General features: G+C 37.7%; 11 protein-coding genes across 11 annotated transcripts; 7 read left to right on the top strand and 4 right to left on the bottom strand.

The window, feature by feature from the left end:
* Nucleotides 1-920: 920 nt before the first annotated feature.
* RHIMIDRAFT_253761 (ammonium transporter) lies at nt 921-3094 on the top strand. The gene is made up of 7 exons (XM_023611047.1): nt 921-1058; nt 1109-1210; nt 1268-1331; nt 1383-1490; nt 1543-1577; nt 1637-1898; nt 1950-3094. Exons 1-7 carry the CDS (start codon nt 957-959, stop codon nt 3017-3019), a joined length of 1743 nt encoding a protein of 580 aa, XP_023471068.1. The 5' UTR covers nt 921-956; the 3' UTR covers nt 3020-3094.
* A 273-nt stretch (nt 3095-3367) lies between these two features.
* RHIMIDRAFT_243439 (uncharacterized protein) lies at nt 3368-4228 on the top strand (the record flags this gene model as incomplete). Its single annotated transcript, XM_023609940.1, has 1 exon — nt 3368-4228. One exon carries the CDS (start codon nt 3368-3370, stop codon nt 4226-4228), a length of 861 nt encoding a protein of 286 aa, XP_023471067.1.
* A 77-nt stretch (nt 4229-4305) lies between these two features.
* Nucleotides 4306-7227, bottom strand: RHIMIDRAFT_195513 (uncharacterized protein; the record flags this gene model as incomplete). Its single annotated transcript, XM_023606049.1, has 8 exons — nt 4306-4934; nt 5025-5852; nt 5910-6041; nt 6095-6681; nt 6730-6751; nt 6820-6833; nt 6910-6972; nt 7022-7227. 8 exons carry the CDS (start codon nt 7225-7227, stop codon nt 4306-4308), a joined length of 2481 nt encoding a protein of 826 aa, XP_023471066.1.
* A 681-nt stretch (nt 7228-7908) lies between these two features.
* On the top strand, nt 7909-8957 carry RHIMIDRAFT_196106 (WLM-domain-containing protein; the record flags this gene model as incomplete). The annotated part of the gene is made up of 3 exons (XM_023606095.1): nt 7909-8083; nt 8139-8241; nt 8294-8957. 3 exons carry the CDS (start codon nt 7909-7911, stop codon nt 8955-8957), a joined length of 942 nt encoding a protein of 313 aa, XP_023471065.1.
* Nucleotides 8958-9242: 285 nt separating this feature from the next.
* Nucleotides 9243-11390, bottom strand: RHIMIDRAFT_284925 (P-loop containing nucleoside triphosphate hydrolase protein; the record flags this gene model as incomplete). Its single annotated transcript, XM_023613222.1, has 8 exons — nt 9243-9326; nt 9375-9465; nt 9517-10102; nt 10164-10311; nt 10365-10557; nt 10612-10724; nt 10776-11093; nt 11220-11390. The coding sequence occupies 8 exons, from the start codon at nt 11388-11390 to the stop codon at nt 9243-9245; spliced, it is 1704 nt and encodes a 567-aa protein (XP_023471064.1).
* Nucleotides 11391-12097: 707 nt separating this feature from the next.
* RHIMIDRAFT_288268 (uncharacterized protein) lies at nt 12098-13026 on the top strand. The gene is made up of 4 exons (XM_023613549.1): nt 12098-12327; nt 12384-12472; nt 12522-12632; nt 12699-13026. The coding sequence occupies exons 1-4, from the start codon at nt 12127-12129 to the stop codon at nt 12919-12921; spliced, it is 624 nt and encodes a 207-aa protein (XP_023471063.1). The 5' UTR covers nt 12098-12126; the 3' UTR covers nt 12922-13026.
* On the bottom strand, nt 13000-14871 carry RHIMIDRAFT_288267 (uncharacterized protein; the record flags this gene model as incomplete). Its single annotated transcript, XM_023613548.1, has 7 exons — nt 13000-13230; nt 13285-13488; nt 13542-14275; nt 14335-14393; nt 14442-14496; nt 14550-14585; nt 14637-14871. 7 exons carry the CDS (start codon nt 14869-14871, stop codon nt 13000-13002), a joined length of 1554 nt encoding a protein of 517 aa, XP_023471062.1.
* A 230-nt stretch (nt 14872-15101) lies between these two features.
* On the top strand, nt 15102-15573 carry RHIMIDRAFT_232786 (uncharacterized protein; the record flags this gene model as incomplete). Its single annotated transcript, XM_023607813.1, has 3 exons — nt 15102-15177; nt 15228-15385; nt 15436-15573. 3 exons carry the CDS (start codon nt 15102-15104, stop codon nt 15571-15573), a joined length of 372 nt encoding a protein of 123 aa, XP_023471061.1.
* Nucleotides 15574-15659: 86 nt separating this feature from the next.
* Nucleotides 15660-16857, top strand: RHIMIDRAFT_288266 (HLH-domain-containing protein). The gene is made up of 4 exons (XM_023613547.1): nt 15660-15964; nt 16027-16413; nt 16465-16555; nt 16602-16857. Exons 1-4 carry the CDS (start codon nt 15856-15858, stop codon nt 16654-16656), a joined length of 642 nt encoding a protein of 213 aa, XP_023471060.1. The 5' UTR covers nt 15660-15855; the 3' UTR covers nt 16657-16857.
* Nucleotides 16843-20646, bottom strand: RHIMIDRAFT_253749 (putative 116 kDa U5 small nuclear ribonucleoprotein component). Its single transcript, XM_023611046.1, has 8 exons — nt 20201-20646; nt 19946-20144; nt 19628-19893; nt 19313-19562; nt 18078-19256; nt 17727-18028; nt 17559-17677; nt 16843-17508 (listed from the first exon to the last, which is right to left on the bottom strand). The coding sequence occupies exons 1-8, from the start codon at nt 20373-20375 to the stop codon at nt 17065-17067; spliced, it is 2934 nt and encodes a 977-aa protein (XP_023471059.1). The 5' UTR covers nt 20376-20646; the 3' UTR covers nt 16843-17064.
* A 354-nt stretch (nt 20647-21000) lies between these two features.
* Nucleotides 21001-22463, top strand: RHIMIDRAFT_232783 (Pkinase-domain-containing protein; the record flags this gene model as incomplete). The annotated part of the gene is made up of 6 exons (XM_023607812.1): nt 21001-21259; nt 21316-21484; nt 21537-21920; nt 21983-22136; nt 22198-22275; nt 22335-22463. 6 exons carry the CDS (start codon nt 21001-21003, stop codon nt 22461-22463), a joined length of 1173 nt encoding a protein of 390 aa, XP_023471058.1.
* Nucleotides 22464-22583: the final 120 nt, after the last annotated feature.

The raw sequence follows: 22583 nt of genomic DNA, 5'->3' as shown, positions 1-22583 counted from the left end.
ACCTATCTTCAATGAGCTCACGCTTTACTGTTGTAGGTGCGAAGAAGCATCGATATCATGCAAGCAACGAGGAATATATCATCTAGGCATTGGATCAAAATTGCTTGATGGTCTTGGAGCATGTTCCAAGGATTAAATGCTCATGGTAAGAAAAAAAATGATATTTATGTGATAATCATTGATGGTAACGCAAGCCATTTAGTCAACAAGATACCCCACACAATCAAGAAGACTTCTTGAAACTTCCCGAGTGCACAAGTGCCTGCCTGCAGCTGGATATGATGAAGTATTGTTGCGCTTCCTCAACGACATTTAAATGACGCCAAGTGTTTGCCATTCAGGCGACTGGCGACAAGATCACTCTGTTGACGACCATATTTGACGGCAGGCGTACCATTTGATCGAAGTCCGACCGGTTGTAGTGCTAACTGACTGGGAAGAACGCTTGCACTTAGTCAGAGTTTTTGAATTGTTAACGAAGCTGAAGGTAAAACAAGCGCATGGAATATAAAATCAGATATAGTCTAACATCAATCCAAAGACTTTTATTTTGCCTTCATTACGGAGTTACCCTTTTTATTTTGTGTTTACTGAAGATAATGTCGCATAAAGCATGTGTGTAACTGATAAGATAACCCATATAAAAAAAAAAGACAATAATGCGACGGGGAAAGATATATCATTGTTATGGTAACACATCTGCAGTAAAGAGATGAGATACAACAAATAAAAAACATTTATTTATATAGTACGCTTCACCTATTTGAGCTTTTTATTCTTTCTCTGACTGTAAAACGTTCAAGATCCGATCATTTTATCGTTACTTAATTTGTCTTATCAGCGAATTTGTCTTATCATTAAATAAACGTATAAATAGCATCCTCTCCTTTTTTATTATTATTCTTTTCTTTACGGGTTTTCCATTCCTTTTTTTTCTTACATTAAATAATAATAAAATGCCTGATAATTCGACATTGACTGGAGCAGAACCTTCATACACACTCAATAATGGAGACACAGCCTGGATTATGATTTGTGCTTGTCTTGTCTTTTTAATGGTAATTTATATTCAATCGATATCTATAGTCATCTAATCCTCTTTTATTAGTCTCCCGCTCTTGGATTCTTTTATGCTGGTCTTGCTAGAGCAAAGAATGCACTTTCCTTGATGTATTTAACTGTTCTATCAGTTGCTGTCGTGTCATTTCAAGTAAAGAAAAAAAAAATCAGTCATTCGGAAATCAAAGTTTAATCTTATCTTATATAGTGGTACCTGATTGGCTACTCTCTTACCTTTTCGGAAACAGGCGGTAGATTTGTGGGTGACTCAAGTGAGTAATCATCATCATTATGTGAACACACATGTACTAAACTTACTCTAGCTCACTTCCTTCTAAGAGGCGTTGGTATGCGTCCTGCTTTACCAGAGCAAACAATTCCTGCTTCTACTTTTATGATCTTTCAAGCCATGTTTGCTGCTATCACACCAGGTAACACCAATTCATTCCTTGTAGTAATTATCTTACTCATATGCTTCATTAGCCCTCGCTTTCGGATCGGCAGCTGAACGTTTGTCTGTAAGTAACAAATATTCATATGCTTTTGTATATGTGTAACCATTGTTTTTTTTTTGTAGCTTGGCCCTGCTATTCTATTCATCTTTGTTTGGACCACTGCTGTGTACGACATCATCACTTGTTGGGTCTGGGGCCCAAATGGATGGTTATTAAAGATGGGTGTCATGGATTATGCAGGAGGTACACCTGTTCATATCTCATCAGGATTGGCCGCTGTAGCTTATGCTATGGTCCTTGGTAAACGTCGTGATTATCATGAAAATGTTAATACGCCTCATAATGTCTCCTTTGTTTTTCTTGGACTTGCTTTGATGTGGTTTGGTACGTATCACTGCTTATACTATGGTCCATATGTACTTATATTCCCTTTAGGCTGGTTTGCGTTTAATGCTGGTAGTGCATTAGCAGCTAATGCTCGTAGCGTCAATTCCTTAGTTTGCACACATTTGTCGGCATGTACAGCTGCCGTCGTCTGGGTCCTCCTTGACTATCGCCACACTCGTAAATGGAGTATTATCGGTCTCTGTACAGGTGCCGTTGCTGGTCTAGCCACAATCACACCTGGTTCAGGCTTCGTCAGTCCATCTAGCTCGCTTGCATTTGGAGCCATCGGATCAATCGTTTGTTATACTGCTCTTTATTATAAACATCGTATGGGGATTGATGATGCCCTCGATGTCTTTGGTGTCCATTATATTGGCGGCCTGGTCGGCCTCGTCTTGACTGGTGTCTTTGCTCAACAAAACGTCATTGCCCTTGGATACCCAGATGGCACACCATTAGAAAATATTCCTATTGGTGGTTGGCTTGACGGACATTGGATGCAAGTTCCCTATCAACTCGCAGCCATCGTCTCTGTCTCGGTATGGTCCTTCGTTGTCACATATATTATATTGGTCATCATCAACATGGTGCCTTCTCTTCGTCTCCGTCTTGCTGATGAAGATGAGATCATTGGTACCGATTGGGCTCAGATGGGTGAGCGTGCTTATGCTTATCTTCCATTTGAAGAAGAGGAAGAGCTCGAATGTCATCGTCGTCGTCGTAGCGATGGTGATCAAGAAATCGAAATTCGATCCATTGCTGCTGGTAGTGGCAATCACGTCAAAAAACATAGATTCAGCAAGATAATGAAGTTGCTCATGTCTGATAGAACTACAGTCATAAATCGTGTCCCTGATCTTGTTGAAGAACCTGTCTTGGATTATAGTCAGCAAAAAGATTTAGGCTCTGCTGCTAGTGTCAAGACAGCGACGGGAGGTGATCTGTTACAAAAGACAGGTGCACAAATGCGCCATGAACAACAGGAGAATGACTCCCTTGAGATTGAAAAGCATCCAATGAAAACAATAGATAGTTCAGCGATCCATACTACTAAAAATGGTAGTCCCAGTAATAGCAGTCGTAGCAGTGATGGAAATAGCAGTGAGACCGCCAAATAGATCGTCCATACCCCCCTTTTTTTGTTGTAAATTATTGTATTATATATATCCTAAACCCATTAAAGAGAGTGTCATTACATAATCAAAAGCCTTTTTGTAATAGTACCAAAGAAAGAAAAAGAAAGAGAGAGAGAAAGATAATTTTATTATTTATTGTTAAATACAATCAATTATACGTGTTTAAATAACTTAATCCGGGTATGATTTTAACAAGACTTTATGGTTCAATGTAAAATAAATTGTCCTCTCTCTCTCTTTCTCTCTTTTCTTACTTTTTATTTATTTATTCTTATTCTTCATTCTTTTTCCCCTTCCTTCAAACTTCCCCCTCTTTCCCCCTCATTTTTAATGTCTAATACAACAGTGACTCTAACAGCAACACTCACACAAAGGATTCATCCTACCAGGACCTATCTCACTGCAACCATTGCAACATATACAGAAATCGTCACACAATTGCCCATGCAGGAATGGGAACGCCAAATATATCGCGGCTTACCTGTCATACTTGCTTTTGCCATCATTGGTATTCTTACTATCAGTATAAGTCTATGTTACCTAGGTTACAGAATATATAACGCAAATACAAAAAAAAGATATCACCGGCAAGATGCCGAACGAGAACTAAAGCCCAAGGCGCTTTCACACGTCTTGCCGTGGTTTACTCATCAGGATCTTCAGATCGAAAAGTCATCTAATAATAATCATAATCATCGTCCGTCCAACCTATCACCTACATTCGTACCTATTCATACATCCCTAAACCTTGTTCCAAGATCAGAAATCCTAAACGATCCAGAACGAAGACGCGGTGTGGATGAGCTTGACATGTGGGAAAAAAAGAAGCAAAGCAAGACGACAACACAACAGGTATGGAAGTTCCCATTCACGAGAGCTTATCCTGAATCATCACAAGAATCACTGCATCAAATAAAACGACAGAACTCTTTTAGTCAGTCATCTACCATCACTATGCAGGGCGCGTCTTTCCATCAGAATAACCGCGACGAATCCGATATCGTACTCACGGCACACCCATACATGGAACAATCGTCACTTTCACAAACAAGACATTCATACGCTATTTCACTGAATGATGAGCCTTCTTCTTCAAAAGGAAAGGATATTCAGATGGCACGCAAAATACTAGGAGAGTGTAAACATAACAGTAGTCAATGGCTACATTTTTCTGGAAGCAAGTCGTTTTAAAGAGAAGATAATAAAAGCTACTATTATTTATTTAATATGATTACTCTTATCACTTTTTATGTTTCATGGTTTAAGCATTAATGCAAGAGGTATGCGTATCTTGTCATGATATCCAATCGTTCAGAAGAAAAGTATAATGTTAGAAATACAAATTGATTGGCCGTCTGTGGGTCTTCCTGAAGCATGCGATCAAAGGATGATTTTGTCAACTTCCAGTAGACAGAATCTTGATCGGCAATCAATGATCGCGTGCGCGCTGGGCTGGAGGTAAACATTCCCATTTCGCCTACGACAGTGCCAGGCAGTATTGTCTCAACTGTCACTGGTTCCTTTAGGATGGTCATCAAACATCGCAGTGAACCTTGTTCCAGCACGATTAGACTGTCACACGTATCGCCTTGATTATAAATTAATTCTCCTTTCTTGACAGTGGCACGTTCAAAGTAACGGCTAAGCTTGTGAAAGAATTCGACAGAGACATTATCGGATATGTCACCAAATGTTTGAACCAAGATGAGCGTAGGTTGAGTTGCATTGCTGTGTACTAATGTCGGATGGGAGTCTGGGATATAAATGAGTGAGTTGACTATAAGATATACATTATATATATATTTACCTTTCAAGATGTGGTGAATGGCATGATTTAACATATCATTACGAGGCGAAGATCCAAAGAGTGGGAAGTGTTCGTGTTTTCTATCAGAATCTGAAGCACTGGGTATACCGGGCAGAGCAGCTATATAAATATATACATATTTCAGTCAAGTTGAAAATAAAGAAAAGTAAAAATAATTACCATGAAACTTGGCTTTTTTACTAAAGTACACTGATAACAGCATATTCTCACACCATTCGATCGCGTCCATTAGACGCTCAAAGCACTTGAGATCATCCCCTTCCGAGTCTTGTTGGTCTGTCCACACACCAGCCTTGATCAGTGCCTTTTGTGCGTCTTGTCCAACGTTGCAAAAGATCATGTACACTTGGCGTGTGCGCAGTAGCCGACGAATACGCACAAATGCCTCGGCCGCACTGAAATCAACGCCTTGTACGAGCTGAAGATCAAGCACCAAGAATCGGATCGGGTGCTTATCCCATGCATGCTCGTCCAACATCGCGCGAATTGTTCGCTCTACTTGATCGATTGTGCCAAAGAAGAGGTAGCCCTGAAGCTTGACCACTTGGATTTGACAGCCTACCTCGTTCAAATATTTTTCCTGGCGGTACAGGCGACGGACGGCTGACCGCATGAATTGCCCAGTATAAGTTGCGCGGATGGTGTCACTGCTACGTGCATTTTGAACAACAAAGAAAATACAGGCCATAATGATACCGACCAAGATACCCTCGACAAAGCCTAAGACGGCCATACAGGCGACGATACCGCAAATTGTGATGTATTCCAAGTAGTGAACTGCGTGCCATGTATCAACCAACGCTTCCTTTAAGAGATCAAGACCCAAGTGAAAAATTAAGCTACCGACGACCATCACAGGGATGTAGCCAACAATCCAAGGGCCAATCATCCATAGAATCGCCGTGGCCCCAGCAAGCATAATGCCTGCAACACGACTATCTCCTCCTGAGCGGATAAAGAGCAAAGAGTTGGTGTAGACCAGGTAATCTTGTGTGTGATTGAAAGTTAATATCATCCTATCATTCAAAAAAAGAAGGTACTTACTTTGCACTGAACCAAACAAACCCGAGACAGCGTTGGATATACCATGAGCTACTAATTCACGATTAACATTGACGTCGTCCTTATTAGTTGAAACGCCAAGTGCAGGAACATTGATGGGAACATGTAACACACCTAAGTACAAAAACATATAAGCCTCTTGTCTCAAGATTTCAAATGTAACTTACCAAAGAAGGTCAATGCTAGCATAGCCGGTAGTGTTTCAGCAACAGCTCGCCAGTTTACAGCCCTAAAATCATACAGTGTATAAAAATGCCAGAACGGCGTATTGCTCTCTACCAAGGGAAAAATCCATCCTTGATCTCTTAACCTGTTTGGATCGAGGCCAAAGATAAAGGCGATCAGATAGAATGCTAATGGTAAAACCATGAAAAAGAGTGGCACAACCAATGGAGAGGTCACACGAGCTTGAATCATTCTAAGCAGGATGGCGACAGCAAATGCCGAGCTCCAGAGAGCAAGAACATGTGTATCCAGAAAGAGTTTCTTGAGCATAGGAAGCGTGTATTCCAGGTTTTGATCGAGTCTACCAGCGACTTCGATTCCTGTTGCGATCAAGAACCAACCAACGCCACCAATAGTGCCTACAAGTATATGACGAGGGAAGAAACCGATGAATGAACCTAGTTTAAGTGCGCCTAGTAAGAAGAAGGCGAGTCCGGTCATGATGCTACTGAGTGCAAATGCAACCATGGTAGAAGAGATGACTGTATTTGAATTCTCTGTGCCCGTAACGCTGATAATCTTTTCGACCCTACGATTGAAGTTATTAAGTATGATAAAATGGAACATGTAAGCTTACATTATGTGTAAGAAGGGTACGACTAAAAGAAGAAAAGTAGAGAGAATTAATATGGACGCAACAAGTTGGATTAGACTGATAAATATATACCTTCAATCATCATGCTTGAATATTTTAAAAAAAAAAAATCACAATAAATCAATCAAATATCGTCATCATAGCTCTCTCTGTTTTGCTTACCTTCCATTTCCACCATCAAACACGCTTCCGCCACAAGAGTAAACTAGTTGTGATATGATACAACTGATATAGAGATTAGTCAAAAATTTATCAACAATGCCAAACAAATTACCTCACAAAGAACATGGATATTCCATCAGGACCAAAGGCAGCAAATATGGGGTTATTCAAAGGGAATGTGATCATACCATAAGAGATAGCATCCAAGAGATTGAGGAGTAATCCAAGTATGACAGCAGGTATGTATTGGATAGGTTGGGTGATACAGTGTAACCAATCTTTTGGGTATCTACTGGTCTTTTTTGGTGGATGCTGCATGTCACCTCTTTCCTCGTCCATCAGTACGGGTGCCTCGTGTTCATTTGTTCTTTCGACTGTTACTGTGCTTGCATAATCCTTTGATGGGTGGCGTTTTATGATCAATGGTCTTCTTTCGTCACCTTCTTCTTCGCTTTGTTTCAATAAGGCACTCAAGATTGATTCCGCTGGCTGTTGTAGATGTTTTGCGGGCAATATCGGGTTATTGTTCATTGTAAACCTGTTATCATCATTACTGCTGTCACTAGGTGAAGACGGTTGGCTCCCTGTCATGTATTGATCCCCTAAAGCAAGTGAATGTGCCCTAATAGATTCAATAGACGCAGAGTATTTGGGAGGTTCATCTAATGTGTGTGTATGTATGCGTCAGGTTATGATGACATTTATATATATGCAGCTTCTTTTTTGAGTCTACATGAAGATGAGCTGAATAGTATGATCTCGAGGGTATGATCTCATCATCAATAATCCTCACCGGGATATCCTTTGGTGAAGTAGTAGAAAAAGAACTACTTCTTCTTCTTTTATCCATTGAAACAGTTAAAAGGAAAAAAAAAAAAGAATGTATGATGTTGAATTTCCAAAACTTTATTTTATAGTGGAACAATCTCCGTTACAGTTGGTTTTTAGCGGAACATAAAAACAATGAGATAAGGTTTTTTTTTCTGTTGTTGCTTCTTAATGACCATAGATGAACCTGTTAAAGAATATAAAGTTTTAACTAGGAAAAAGAACTCGGAAACAGCCTTAAATATACTCAAAAGACTTACGTCACAAGTAAAGCCGATACTTGTAAAGAGATCTTGGACCATTAAGCATCTATGTGAATTCTTTCCTACCAATCCAAATCTACTAGGTTTGTTTTTTACTTGTCTATTTGACAACTGTATTAACGGCACGCTTTAAAGGAGTTAATGTTAACAGTGGCTGGAAGATCAACCTAAGACTCAGACCACATTTTGACGATACACAGTTTTTAGAATACGAAGATATTCTGGGCACTTTACTTCATGAGTAAGTCCTTGCTTTTTATGGGAGGCTGCGTATAATGTAACATATTATTTAGAATAGCGCATATCGTCAGAGGACCGCACGATGCACAGTTTTATAAGCTATTGGAAGAACTAAAAACAGAGACGGAGATGTTGATGGCATCAGGCTATCATGGCGAAGGATTTTATTCCAAGGGCCATAGACTAGGCACATCTTCTTCTTTACCTTCCAACCTTCGTATTGCAGCTGCAGCAGCGGCAGAGAAACGACAAAGGCTCAGCAAGTTGATGTTACCTACTGGTGGAGTTCGTTTAGGTGGCATTGGTGATGATAGCAATATATCACCGTCTCAATTGGCTGCAATGGCGGCTCAAAGAAGACTTCAAGACAAGTTGTGGTGCGGTGGGAGTCAAACGATTGTTATTGAAAGTAGTGATGATGAAGAAAATGTGACAAAGGATAGACGAAACAAACGAAGACTTGAAACAGATCATGGTGACGACAGAAATCAGAAAAAGGGTTGTGTTACACCACACGAGAAGGATGCCTGGATTTGTTCTGCTTGTACATTTCGGAACCAGCCCCTCGTTTTGGTATGTGAGGTTTGTCTGTTTCAAAGACCTACTGCATCAGATTCTGATCACTGGATGTGTCCTCAATGTACACTAATTAATGAAAGAAAGCGACAAACATGTACTGCTTGTGATTTTATTAAAGGAACATCTGTACAGTCATAGGCTTCCTAACTGCGTTGGAAAAGCCTTCATGATATTTATAACTTACAACAGGCTTGGCTGTATCTTGGGAATTGTCCACTATATAAATATTCACGGTTAATACCTTTTCAAATATCTTTCTTTAATATTACCATCCATCTTATTTGATGATTGCTTTTGTTTTTGCTTTACAATGGGTCGACCAAAGAAATCAACAGCTACCTTTTCAGGCTTGTTTTGTACTTTCTTTATGACAGGACTTGATTAAAGTTGGTTAGCAACTTATTAAATTCATATTTAATCTATTTACCTTTCATCAACTGGCGCCTTTTTCACTCCTCCACGTAAAGCAAGCATATTCTCTTTTCTTTTCAAAATCTCTTTTTCAATCTAGAAGAACACTAAATATCGGATAGACTATATATAGAATGAACCTACCTCTTGTGCGATCATTTGTCTAACTGCATACTGCCTTGGTAAAATTGCCTTTGGACTTGATAATTCGAACTGTAGCAATTGCTCAACAGGCCTATAGATACCTTTTAGATCCATTATTATTTTACAGTCTATTATGACTTACGGTTCAAGCTTATATAAAAACTGTCCATCCTCTGTCCTTTCTTGTATGAATGATAACCCGTATTCAATCATAATGTCTACCAGTCTCGCAAGCACTTTCTTTTCCTCTGGTTTAATCAATTGCTTATTCACTGGCCTTAGATCAGGCGAGATGACATGCATCAAGCGAGGCACAAACTCTTTGCTGATAATAGTCTTGTTTAAATATCTTCGTTTAGTTGCACCAACACCAGACAAGAATATTTCAATGAGATTTTCAAACTGCTTTTTTGCTGAAAAGACTTGATAGTCCATTCTAGGATACTCCACCCGATGTTCCTGCATGGTTGTGCCAGCAAAGAATCGATGGAAGTTAACAAGAGGGTACGGTAAGTATTTATACAATTCAAACTCTTGTCGTTCTGATGTACGATGATTGAGTTGGTCATAAAAGTCAAGCCATTCGCTAATTCTAACCACTTTTTGCATAGCTACATCATGAAATCTCATCAATGGATAAGACTCAAAACATCCTTGCATGATACGTTCGATTTCACCGTTGGAAGCAATAGACTCTGTTAATCGATTAAGGTATCTTCCGTCCTTTTCTATCATGTTTACACAAGTCAATACATGCGTATACTTTTTGGTTGAGCTTTTCAAGCTTACCGGTCTGAACAGAGGTCTTTTGATGTGAGCTTGGTTTACAGAACAAACTTTCCCACACTGAAAATAAAGATTGTGTCATATCCTTTTTGCCGAGTCCTACTTCGTTTAGCATTTCTCTTTTAAACACTCTGCTTTTAGATCGAATAAACTACAATATGTGTTATTGCTGAAATCTATTATATATATATAATGATACCAAACCTGTAACGTGTTTAGGCAGCTTCGAATATCACCATCTGTTATCTCTGCCAACATACAGAGCGTTCTTTGATCTGTCTCTAATCCTTCATTCTCACAAATGTACTCTAATCGTTTTGCAATGGTCATCATTGGCACTTTTCTAAACTGTATTGAGTGCGCAATGGCCCTCAAGGGACGAAGGACAGGCGTATATCTAGAATATCTTAGTTTTCTGTATATATTCTGTATATATCTCTTGAAAACCTACGCGTCATTACAAATACATATGATAGGTCTCAGTAATGGTTTTGATTTGGTTCTTTTTTTCTTGTCCTCTTCTATCTCTACACTTGCCAGCTGTACTAATTGCTGTATAAAACTCTATATTGGGAAACTGTAAATAACATTCTTCCAAGTTAACTTTTTACATACATCTGTCCCACTACTTCCAGAGCTACCGCTGACTCCATCAATTTCATCAATAATCAAAAGATTTGGCTTTTGGCTCATTGTCATGGTGCGCTTGCCATCCTCCTCTGTGTTTGAATCTCTTATGATAGCTTGCATTTCCAGTGCTGATTTGATTTTTGTCTTTACAACATCTCCCGTACGATCATCACTTGCATTGACTTCAATAATGTTGTAACCCGATAGCTTAGCTATCACATGCGCAAGCGTCGTTTTACCAAAGCCTGGTGGACCAGAGAGTAGCAGAATCTTTTTCTCTGGGCGTTTTAAAGAATCATTGCTCTATATAACCGTATTTAATTTCCTTTTCTTTCTAATATCTTTCTTTCTTGCCTTTTGTATTCTGTCTCTTTTGTAATATCTGTTATTATTGTTACTATTTAGTGTATCCCGAAGTTCTCTCATCACTTTATCACGCTGTGTTTCTTGTGGTGGCTGTTTTCCAAAAACACAGAAATCCCACTGCTTGATCCATCTTAACACTTCACGAAACAGACGCTGATCACCTGTCAGATCAGAGTATGTCTTGGGTCTATACTTATCAACCCACAGCTGCCCCGAGTTGTCTTTTTCAATCATCTTTTTCTTTTTCTTTTGTCTCTTATCTATCTGAATATCTCTCTCTATATTTTTTAGTTGCTCTTGATTTGCTTTTTCAATATTTTGCATTAATCTAATGATAGGCGTCGACAGTAGACTCTTTTTGTTGGTCTTGGAAATAACCTCCTTGTACAAGTCGTTCTTTCGATTCTTATTGAATCCTTCCACTTGCTTTGGAAAGTATAAAGGGACGCCTGTTCTAGGACAGGTTGCGGTCACAAACGAGCCGCTCAGGGGCACTTTTGTGTAGTCGGCTTGTTCTTTTGTATCCAGGGTAATTTTGGTTGTGCTGGCCGTTCGACTGAATCCTTCGTCGTGAAGAGCAAATAATGGTTCTTCGTCCTCAATTTCCATATAATCCATAGCATCTATAAGCGAGTTTTGAAAGGCAGATGGATTGGTTTCAAAAGGATCTGGTTCAATATGGTGTTCCTCTTTTCGATTCATATAGTCGTCAAATCTTATAATTTCCTGTTCGTCTTGTTCGAATTCTAAGCTTTGTCTAATCAAGTCATCCTCATCTTCATCAGCAGGAAAGCTTGCTGAGAAATCTCTTTTATTGGTCATTGTGGTTGTCATTTTGTAATGAATAATACACAAGTAAAAAAAAAAAAAGAATGATACGCGCCCCCTTTTTTATTTTATTTTCTAGATACGCGCCTTTTTCGCTATTTTAAAAAAGGACACTTCTTTTCTGTATTTTTTTTTTTTGGCAATGAATCCTTTTGGAAGTGAATTGTTTGTAAGCTTATTAGCCATTGGACTTAATTATGCTGCCACCTTCAAATTACCAGCAACATCATTATTAAAGGTTCCTGTAACAACACTTTGGACAACAGTCCCTATTTTATTTGCTGGTCATTTACTACTTGTCATATTGTCAAATCTATTGCGTGGAACATCCGATAAAGCTTTGGTAAAATCAAACAAAAAGAAAGAGCATAAAACAGGTTATTAATATGCATATAAAAGAAATCCGCTTTTTATAGTGTATTGGCTACTATTATCACAACTGGAGTACTTCATATATTAACTGTGTTGTTTGGTGCACCACTAATAGAGTACAATATAATACATATATCAAAAGCAAGATGATCTTATTCAACATAGGAAAATACCCAATACATTTTTATTTGCAGCTTATCTGTCTATATTAACTGTGATGCCTTGTTTCCAATCATTGACTGACTCTGTTTGGATTAAAGTATTCTTACAGCATAGGTAAGATTCAAAGTGAAGGTGATTGATTCACATGAAGGAAAAAAAGAGATTTATAGTCTATTGTAGTCCTACAACAAGCTCAGAAATATATGCTTATGCTCAAGCAATCTGTACGCTTTCGGGTGCATGGATTGGAGCGATTGTTTTGCCTTTAGATTGGGAAAGGGAATGGCAAGTATGGCCTATTTCGTGCGTCATATCGACCTATGTTGGGCATTCTGTTGGTGTATTGACTGCCTTTGTTTGGTCTTCTTTGAAAATAATATTTGGTAAAAAGAAAAATGAATAAATCAAGGAAAAAAGAAAAAAGAGAAAGAAGAGAGAAGGGGAGGGTGTTTAATATACAAATATACACATCATAATAATGTTAACTATTATTATTACTATTATTATTATTATCATTTTCGTCCGTTGTTGTTGTTGCTGAAGATTCTGGGGAATAAATGGATTTAGAAGGCATGACGAGATTCTTATCTTTGAATATCTCTCCAAGTGCATTGATCCATGTCCTTCTTTTTTCCATTGCATAAATGGCGTTTTCAGATAAAGTCGATTTCTGCCCTGAAGTTGCTTTACGTTTCTTTGATTTTTGGTTACGCTACACACAAATGTTAAGTCATTGTTCAAATCCCAGCATAAACGTGTTACTTACAAATCGCTTTATGTAACCTTGTTCTACTTGATTATCTAATGTATCTAACACCTGTCTGTATTGTTCATACTGCAGCTGGCAATCCACTATTTCTAATAGCTTCTTCTTTCGGTAATCATTTATTTTCAATTGTTCTTTATATTCGCGCCCAAGTGCACGTAATTCTGCGCAAATTTCGTCATCTTCTCTTGCATTCCAGTCAACCTATATAAATTTGCATAAATGTATGTGTAAGCAATATACATTAAACTTCTTACATCATCATCTCCAAATAGCCCTGCATATCGAAGCTCTCTTTTTAATCTCTCTTCAAAATCCACTATTTCTAATACTCGATCCACACTTTTACTTTGTGTAGCTTGATCTTCAGTATTTTCTTCTACGTCTACTTCATCTGCTTCCCTTTTCAGTTCTGAAGGATCAATGATATCTTCAGCAACCAGACTAGATAGTAATCGTTCTGTTAACGACCCTGAACTTAAATCATCCTGCAGTAGTTGATCGTCAGTGATTGGCTCCTTTATATATTTTAGCTTCTGTTGTTGCTGCTGTTGCTGCTGCTGTTGTGATTGAGGATCTACAGAGCTATGCCTTGAATTAAGCGGTGATTTTGTTTGCTGCTGCAGTAACTGATCTTCTCTAGCCCATTGATCTAGATAATGCTCTCCAAGAGGTGGTATTAGAAAAGGCTTTCCTGTATCTGATTTTTCCAATAGAAACTGTCGATCTTCTTCTGTCAGTGGACGAAAATAGGGCTCCATTGCTGTCCAAAAGGTCGCGATAGGCACCTGATCTTTTGGCTTCACTCTGACAAAATCCAGCTCTTCCTTTGACTGGTCCTGTTGCGCCCGCGCATTGACAGAAGGTGATGCGTGTTTTTTCTTTTTCAAGTCGTTGTGTAGAGTAGGCGGTGACATACTTTGAGCATACTGTCGTTGTAAGGGTTCCATTCTTTTCATTTTTAAATGAGGTGATTCGCTTCGTCGTGCTCCTACATATACTGTTATTAGCTGTATTTTATATATATATATATATATATATATCTTTTACCTTCATCAGCGCTCTCTGTATCCTCTCGTCTTCGTCTTCTTCTAATGGCTTCTAATGCACTAGATTATATTTAGTATTTTATTTATATGTGCGAATTCTGAGCTTACGCTTGTCTACTCTGTTGGTCATTCTTTGGTATAAAAAGTGAATCAGAATAATCGTCTAGAGAAAGAGAATAAGGTTGAAAATTAAAGAAACAGGACTAGATGTATTACCTGATTCTTGCTTTATCTTTGTGTTTTCCGCATTGACTATATATATAAATGTAAATCATTATGAAGAGTTGCCACAATTAGATTTACCTTCTCCATTGTCATAAATCTTTACATTGCCATCCAATTTATTGAGTCCTCTTTTAAGATCTTGAGCTCTGTTTTCAGCAAGTGGTAACAGCGCTTCTAGATCAGCCTTTATTGATAACAGTTCTTGAGCATCGGGAATAACCAATGGTTGCTGATGTGCTAGTTTAATTAATGTCGTTGTTGTATTTGATAACGGTCTAGGTAAGTTGTATTGACGCGTGGATTCAGTATTCATGATTGTTTATGATGGAATAAAATGAATGCAAAAGCATAAATTATATAAAAAATAAAAAAAAAGAGATGTAGAAAAAATGCTGTTCCAGAGAAATGTTAGTAAACAGAGGCCAAATCACGTGATATTTCCCTTGAAAAGGCGAGCGGGGGAGAAAGGCTGTTGAAATAAAAGAGGAAAAATTTTACTGTTTTTTTTTTTATCCCTTTCTCTTTTTTTGATCAATAGATTAGATGCCAGCAACAAACATTGACGGTACAAAAGCAGATATTGGCGGTTTTGTAGATACAGTGAATAAGAGAGTGTCTGGTAAATGAATAGCCACGTTGCCCCTTTTACTTGTATTAATAGTTCTTAAGGTAAAATATGGAAAGTTCAAAAAAAGGCAACTGTCCGTAACCAACAGCCTAAGCAACTTCGTAAAAGCTGGGATGAACGTACTAAAGAAAGAGAGAGACATAATGCGGCCAAAGCACTAGAGAGACAGTTAAAGGAAGAGAAAAAAGCTGAAATAGAGGTAGATAGATAATAAAGAATAGAGGATTGATACTGAATGATTGATAATAGAGAAAGAAACAAGCGAATTTAGAACGTAAGAAAATAAAGGAAGAAAAGGAAAGACAAGAAGCTTTAGCAGCCAAAATGTCAGCCAAGAGACTTGCTAGATTAAGAAAGAGGGAGGCTAGAAAGAAGGCTAGAATCTAATTATATTTCAATATCCACACTTTTTTTTGTAAATAAATTTGTATGCAAACTGTCAGTTTAAAAGAACAAAAAAAATATTTTTCTCTCTCTTTCTTTCTTTTTATTACTTGCATAATTTTTTCTCTTTACCCTTTTTTGTTTTTTTTTCCTTTTCATTCTATAAAAATAGCGAAATAAAAAGAGAAAAGAAAAAGCTCTCCTTTTATCTTCTTTACATCCTTTTTTTTTTTTTATTTACACAATTATTCACTACTTTCCTTTTTAAAAAGAAGAAAAAAAAGCATGACTGAAGATAACAGTAACCATCCCAACCAACTCTATTTTGACTATCATCAAATTAATACTAACAATGCAAATCCATTATTATTCAATGAAATAATGTATCAGCAAGGTTAGAATTACCATAAAAAAAGGAGGAAGAAGAAATAAAAAATTAACTTTAACAAACATTAGATTATCAACAATTACCTCATAGTAACAATACTACTAGTAATAATAATACCAACATCCATAGCAACAATAATAACCATGGCAACAGTGATGCATTATCTTTATCCCATTCACCTTTATTATTTGACAACTCGTCATCTTCTTGCACTTCATCACCTTCTGTCTTGTACGAGACGGCCACGGTTAGCACATCATCGACAGCAGCAACGCGTCAAGCATCTAAAAAGCAGACAAAAAAGAAAGTGGTTAATTCTGAGCTAAAGAGACAAATTCATATCCAATCAGAACAAAAAAGACGAGCTCAAATCAAGGATGGATTCGACGAGTTGAGAAACCAGTTACCAAGTTGCTTAAACAAGAAAATGAGCAAAGTAGCTCTCTTGCACAGAAGTAAGTTGGCCTTTTTGATGATGTGAACAAAAAGAGCTAATACCACTATAGCAGTTCAACATATACAGCACTTGAAGTCAACACAGACCACCATTCTCGCTGAACTAGAACGTCTGGTAGCAGAGAATGAACGATTAAGAAAGTAAGAACAACCTTATAGGCTGCAGTAAACTCATGCTTTATTATAGATTTAAAGAAAGCGTACTTCAGAATCAAGCATTTGAAAAGATGTATTCCCTATAGTCATATCCCCCCTCTCTCTCCTTCTTTTGCTTTATATCACACACACACACACATATACACACATACACAGACACACACAAACGTCAAGAGTTCACACAAATATGTACCCTCACTTAAACGTTTACTTGTATATGCTTTTAATATATGATCTATGTTTGAATAATCTCTAAATCATAACTACTTTTCAAAAAAAAAAAAAAAAACAAACTTTGTTTTGTTTGCATGCAGTAGCGTACAATCGTGCATGTTTATTTTTATACAACACCATAAAGACGATGCATCTGTTATTTTAAGCCATAAAGTTTCTTTTTTTTTCGATCCCCTTTGCTGGAAGAAAATTATATCCGAATATCAACAGGTTTGAAGGTCAATCAAACATACTTTTTTTTTTTTTATTCTTTGACAAATTTAGATGGATAGTACATCCGTATTAGCTAATGCTAATAACATTGGATCATCAAAGTACTTGTTTATGCTCACATCCTCTGAAAGACCCTTTCTTCTTCTTGTCTTGACCATGAAATCTCTAGCTAAATGTGATGCAGGACTGGGTTCTAAAGGTTTGAGGACAATGTTTGTGTCTAATGGATCACCAGGAACGATTTGCCAATGATCAAAGATTTGTTGACAAAATGCTTGTCCTTCTGTATGTGTTCTCAAATCAGTTTCAAAACCACATGAATCAATGACTGGAATATATGCCTGCACTGTGTATAAAGGTGATCCCGGTTTAGGAATGTCCTTTGTGACATGGCCTCGTCTTCGCTGTAAAACTGTATACACTGCAGATACACAGTCTGCTGGTGCTTGAATTTCAACAAAATATACAGGTTCCATAAGTCGAGGAGTAGCCTGTGCAGAAAAATAAATAACTACACCCCCTTTTTCAAATCATTACTTACAGTCAAAAAAGAAGAGTAACAAACACGACGTGCTGTAGGAATGATCTGCCCTCCTCCTCTATAAATAGGTTCGTTGGCTAATACTGCATCTAATATCTTGAATTTAACATTACGGATAGCTATGTACAACAATAAGTCTTGCATTCATAAGAACTTAATTTAACCTACGCTCATCACAAAGGGGGCCTTCTCTTGTGCCCCATTGGAATCCTTGTCGGATCGAATCTTTAACTGAATAAAGTAATTTCTTATCTACTTCTGAAGATAAAGTATCATCCATCAACATATTAGGACCCATATCATCAGGGCCAAAAGCCCAAACTGATCTTGAAGCAAGTACATCATAACCATGCTTTGATTCCAAGTATCGTCCGAGTTTACTTTGTGGCCAACGGATGCTGACTTCTCCATTTTCAATCTCTTCTGCAAGTCCCTTTTCGAGGGGTTCGGCAATGAATGTAAGTTTGTTCCTACACGCACATGATTAATTTTTTAATGGTATCCAAAGGTACAACTTACTTCTTATTCGGCGTTTCCGCAAAGCATTTTAATGCAGACGTTTCTACAACAGTTTCACAGAATCGTACAACAGGATCAGACACCTTTAATTCGATCTCGGCATACATTCGACGAAGATCATGCAAGACGCAATCTAAATAGAGTTCACCTGTACCCAATACAATATGCTCACCGGATTCTTCTACTTTGGTCGTCACGATGGGATAACTCTTGTTAACCTTTCGAAGACCATCCAGCATCTTGGGTAATTCAGATGGATTGACAGGCTCGATAGCTACCTTGAGTGTAGCAGCCGTAGGGAAACGCAGTGGCTTAAAGATGTATGCATCCTCCTTTGATTTTTGATCAACGATCGTGGCCGTCTTCATGATGGAGTTGTCTACGCCGCCCAAGAGCACCCATCCACCCGCAGGCACACCCTCAACCTCGACTCGGTAACGCGACTCGTAAATCCAGGTATGCTCTACTTTCTGCATGACCATGTCTTCTTCGTCATCCACCGTATAGCTCTCACCAAGCACACGTACGATCTGTCCAGCCTTGACGCTTCCGCTAAATACTCGACCGAATGCTTGGAAGCCGGTGCTTTCTTCGTTATTAAAGAGTTTAGTCACATGAATCATCAAGGGGCCATCAGCATCACACTTCTTCATCGATTCTACCACTTGGCTGTCCATAGGCCCGGTATAGATGCGCTCAATCTTGTGGGCTGCGTTTTCAGCAGGAGAAGGAAGATGCTTAACAATCATGTTTACAAATGCATTGGTAGAACCAAAGAATCGAGTGAGTACAAGACGGAGTAAAGGCTTGACGTCCATTTGATAGTCCTTTTGCTTCAAGTAGATACCAAGTGAATGAAGCGTCTTTTTCAAATTATCGCCCTCTTCACCAATCACCTGAGCGTACAACTTGTATAAAGGCTCCAAGATAAAGTGGATAAATGTACGTTTGAATTGACCATTGTTTGACTTGCGGTGGAAGGAACCTGATTCAGGGTTAAAGTAGATGTCTCCCCAAAGTCTCTTGGCAAATGAGTCTTCATCAAAGTCAGCCTCATATGATTCAGCATAGAGTCTTGCGAATGATTTAAGTGAAAATATCCAACCAACTTGAGTGGAAGCAAAGCAAACGTTACCTAATTCAGGAGAGAGACGAATGTTTTCACCACCTGGTGTAGATCTATGAATATAAATGAGAATGAATGGGATTGTATTGTTTTTGTAGACTATCTTTACCGAATCACCGTGTTAACTTCTTCAATGGCATGTCGTACCTTGAAATAAGCATCAGCAGGCGGCAACTTCAATTCGAGTATTAATCTGTCCATCTTATTGATAACGAGCGTCATAGCCAAACCTTCACGCACACAGTGCTTGATCACTTGTTCCGTATTGACCATGACGCCTTCTACGATATCAACTACAATGACAACACCATCAGCTAACCGGGTGGCTGCAACAACTTCATCAATGAAGTTAGTATGACCTAAAATAAAAGCGCAAGTCAATGGAATTGTATCTTGATAAAAAAAAAAAAAAACGGAAGCTTACCAGGTGTATCCAGCATGTTCACCAGATAGGATTTATCTTTCAAGTCCTGTAAAACAAGCGACATGGGCATACTCTTGATAGAAACACCACGTTCTCGTTCTAAGATATGCGTATCTGTATAACGCTCTGGCTGCTCAACATTAATTGGCATGTCGTGTGTTTCAGAAATAAGCATGTCTACAAACGATGTCTTTCCGTGATGAAGATGACCGACAATAGCAATGTTTCTGATCAAATCAGGATGATTCATCAAATCAGCCATGAACCTAATAGGAACAATGTCAATGACAGCATATTTCTTCTAAAGTATATACTTACTCTTTACTATAACGAGTCTCCGGTAAGTCAGTTTCGAATACGTTGAATTTTCGAACTTTGATGGGAGCAACAATAGGTTCAGTCAAAGGCTGTGTATCTTCTTCTTGAACTAATGTTTCAACCTCTTGTCCATAGACTTCTTCAGCTGAAGGGTAATATTTTTTGTCTTCGTGTAAAACTATTTGATTAGGAGGAATGTCTACATGAAAAAAGTATAAATGATATAATCCTTATGGAAAAAGTAATCAAAATCACCATCAATTTGCATCAAGGCAGATTCTTCTACATGATCTTGTTCAAATGCAGCTTGCTGTGGCTGTTCTTCTTCTTCTTCTTCTTCTACTTGTTCAAGTTCTACATCCTCGTCTTCTTCTTCCTCAAGATCTGGGCCAAGATAGTTACCAAATTCGTCATAAAGTGAGTCATCCATCTTTGATCGCGTTACTATTGAAATATATTCCAAAGCAGGAAAAAAAAAAAATCAATTTTTTATGATTTAAAAAAATGTGTGATGTGCGTTGGTGCGTTGGTGTGCTGGTGTGTATGAAGTCAAGCTTATGGCACACGTCATTTGTGACTATTTATCAGATACTCCGCTTCAACATAAACGTAGGCGCAGGAAACAAAGAAAAAAGGGCCCAAATGAATAAAAGAGAGTGGAGCAAAGTAAAGGAGAAGATGTAATAATTTATAATAAGGAGAATGAAAGAAATAAAGAAAGAGTCTTATAAAAGCAGTCGTATCAAAATAGAGTAAGCGTAGTATAAGGGAGAGGAGGTGGTATGATGCTTTTTGTGTACTACATTATATGAATAATTCAACTCGTGCGCTGACTATTATTTTTGTTCTTTATGTGGATGTTTGGGTGCTGATGTGTGTATATTCACCCCTTTTTCTTTTCTTGCTGTATACACATATATATTCTTTTTTATTTTTTTATTTTTATTTTTATTTTTTTCAACAAAAATAAAAGGGAGAAAGGAGAACAGCAATAACTTATCTTTCTTTTCACATTATTATTATTATTATTATTATTATTATTATTACTATTAAAAATGGACAAAGCATATAAAGAAGAGACAGCAACATATAATAATAATAATAAACCACCAGTCTATCTCAGCCAACCTCGACCACAACTGAAAAGGTCTATAGTAGATAATGCATTTCCACCTAACCACCCTCTAGCTGGTTTACCAACTCCTTATCAACAACAACAACAAGCTCGTTTACAATATTATCATAATCGACCGCCTGTCTATGTTGAAAAACCGAGTTTTGGATTAAGAGACTTTGAGATACAAGAAACATTGGGTAAGCAAAAGAAGACAGGAAAATGTATATGCATTATTTAATACAACGTACAATAGGCACTGGTACATTCGGAAGAGTATTCCTGACCAAATTTAAACCTTCAAATAAGTATTATGCAATGAAAGTATTAAAGAAATCAGAGGTGGTTAGATTGAAGCAGGTTGAACACTTACTATCGGAAAAAAAGATCCTTTCATCCATACGATTTCCATTTATAGTTGACTTGTATGTTTATATCTCGTCTTTTTAGACCATAGACTCATTGTTTTATATTTAGATTTTGCACTTTTCAAGACGATTCAAATCTATACATGCTACTCGAATATGTCGTAGGCGGCGAATTGTTCACTCATTTAAGAAGAGCAGGCAGATTCACTAATGATATGACAAGGTTCTATGCTTCAGAAATCGTATTGGCTATCGAATATTTACACTCAAAGGACATTATCTATCGTGATTTGAAGCCTGAAAATTTATTAATTGATCATCAAGGTCATATTAAAATTACCGATTTCGGATTTGCGAAAAAAGTAGTAGATCGAACTTGGACATTATGTGGCACTCCGGAATATTTGGCCCCTGAAATCATTCAAAGCAAAGGACATGGTAAAGCAGTCGATTGGTGGGCTCTTGGCATCCTTATATTTGAAATGCTGGCAGGGTAAAGAAAAAAGTGTGCAAGAGGAGAAAGGAAAGGGGGGAAAATACTGACAGTTCTTTTAGATATCCACCTTTCTTTGATGATAATTCATTTGGTATTTATGAAAAGATCTTAATGGGAAAAGTTCAATTCTCTTCGCACTTTGATCCACTCGCTAGAGATTTACTGAAACGATTACTGGTGAGTGATCGGACAAAGCGGTTAGGGAATCTCAAGGTATGTTTTCTCCTTCAAAGAAAAAAAAAAAAAAAAAAGAAAGGCTCATACATTATAATAGGGAGGATCGGAGGACGTGAAAAGACACAAGTGGTTCAGAGGTGTAGACTGGATAGGACTATTAGAAAAAAATGTGCGGGTAGGTGATCTTTTTTTTTTTTTCTTTCTTTCTCTGAGCTCATTATTGCGTATATATAGGCACCCATTATTCCACATTATCCTCATCCCGGCGATACGAGCAATTTCGAAAAATACCCCGAGACATTTGATGGTGTTTCTGATACAGGCGATGATCCCTATAAAGATCTATTTGCTGATTTCTCATAAAAAGTATATACATACATTGGATTCCCCTTTTCTTTTCCCCTCCTTTTTTTCTAGTTATCTCTTATTACACTATTCATTATTTCAATGTACATGATACCAACAATAAAAAAATGATCAAAT

This window comes from Rhizopus microsporus (genome assembly GCF_002708625.1).
Source record: "Rhizopus microsporus ATCC 52813 unplaced genomic scaffold scaffold_1, whole genome shotgun sequence".
In the NCBI taxonomy this organism is placed as follows: Eukaryota; Fungi; Mucoromycota; class Mucoromycetes; order Mucorales; family Rhizopodaceae; genus Rhizopus; species Rhizopus microsporus.
Note: the sequence above shows the minus strand (reverse complement) of the source record. Positions and strands in the feature narration are given on the sequence as shown.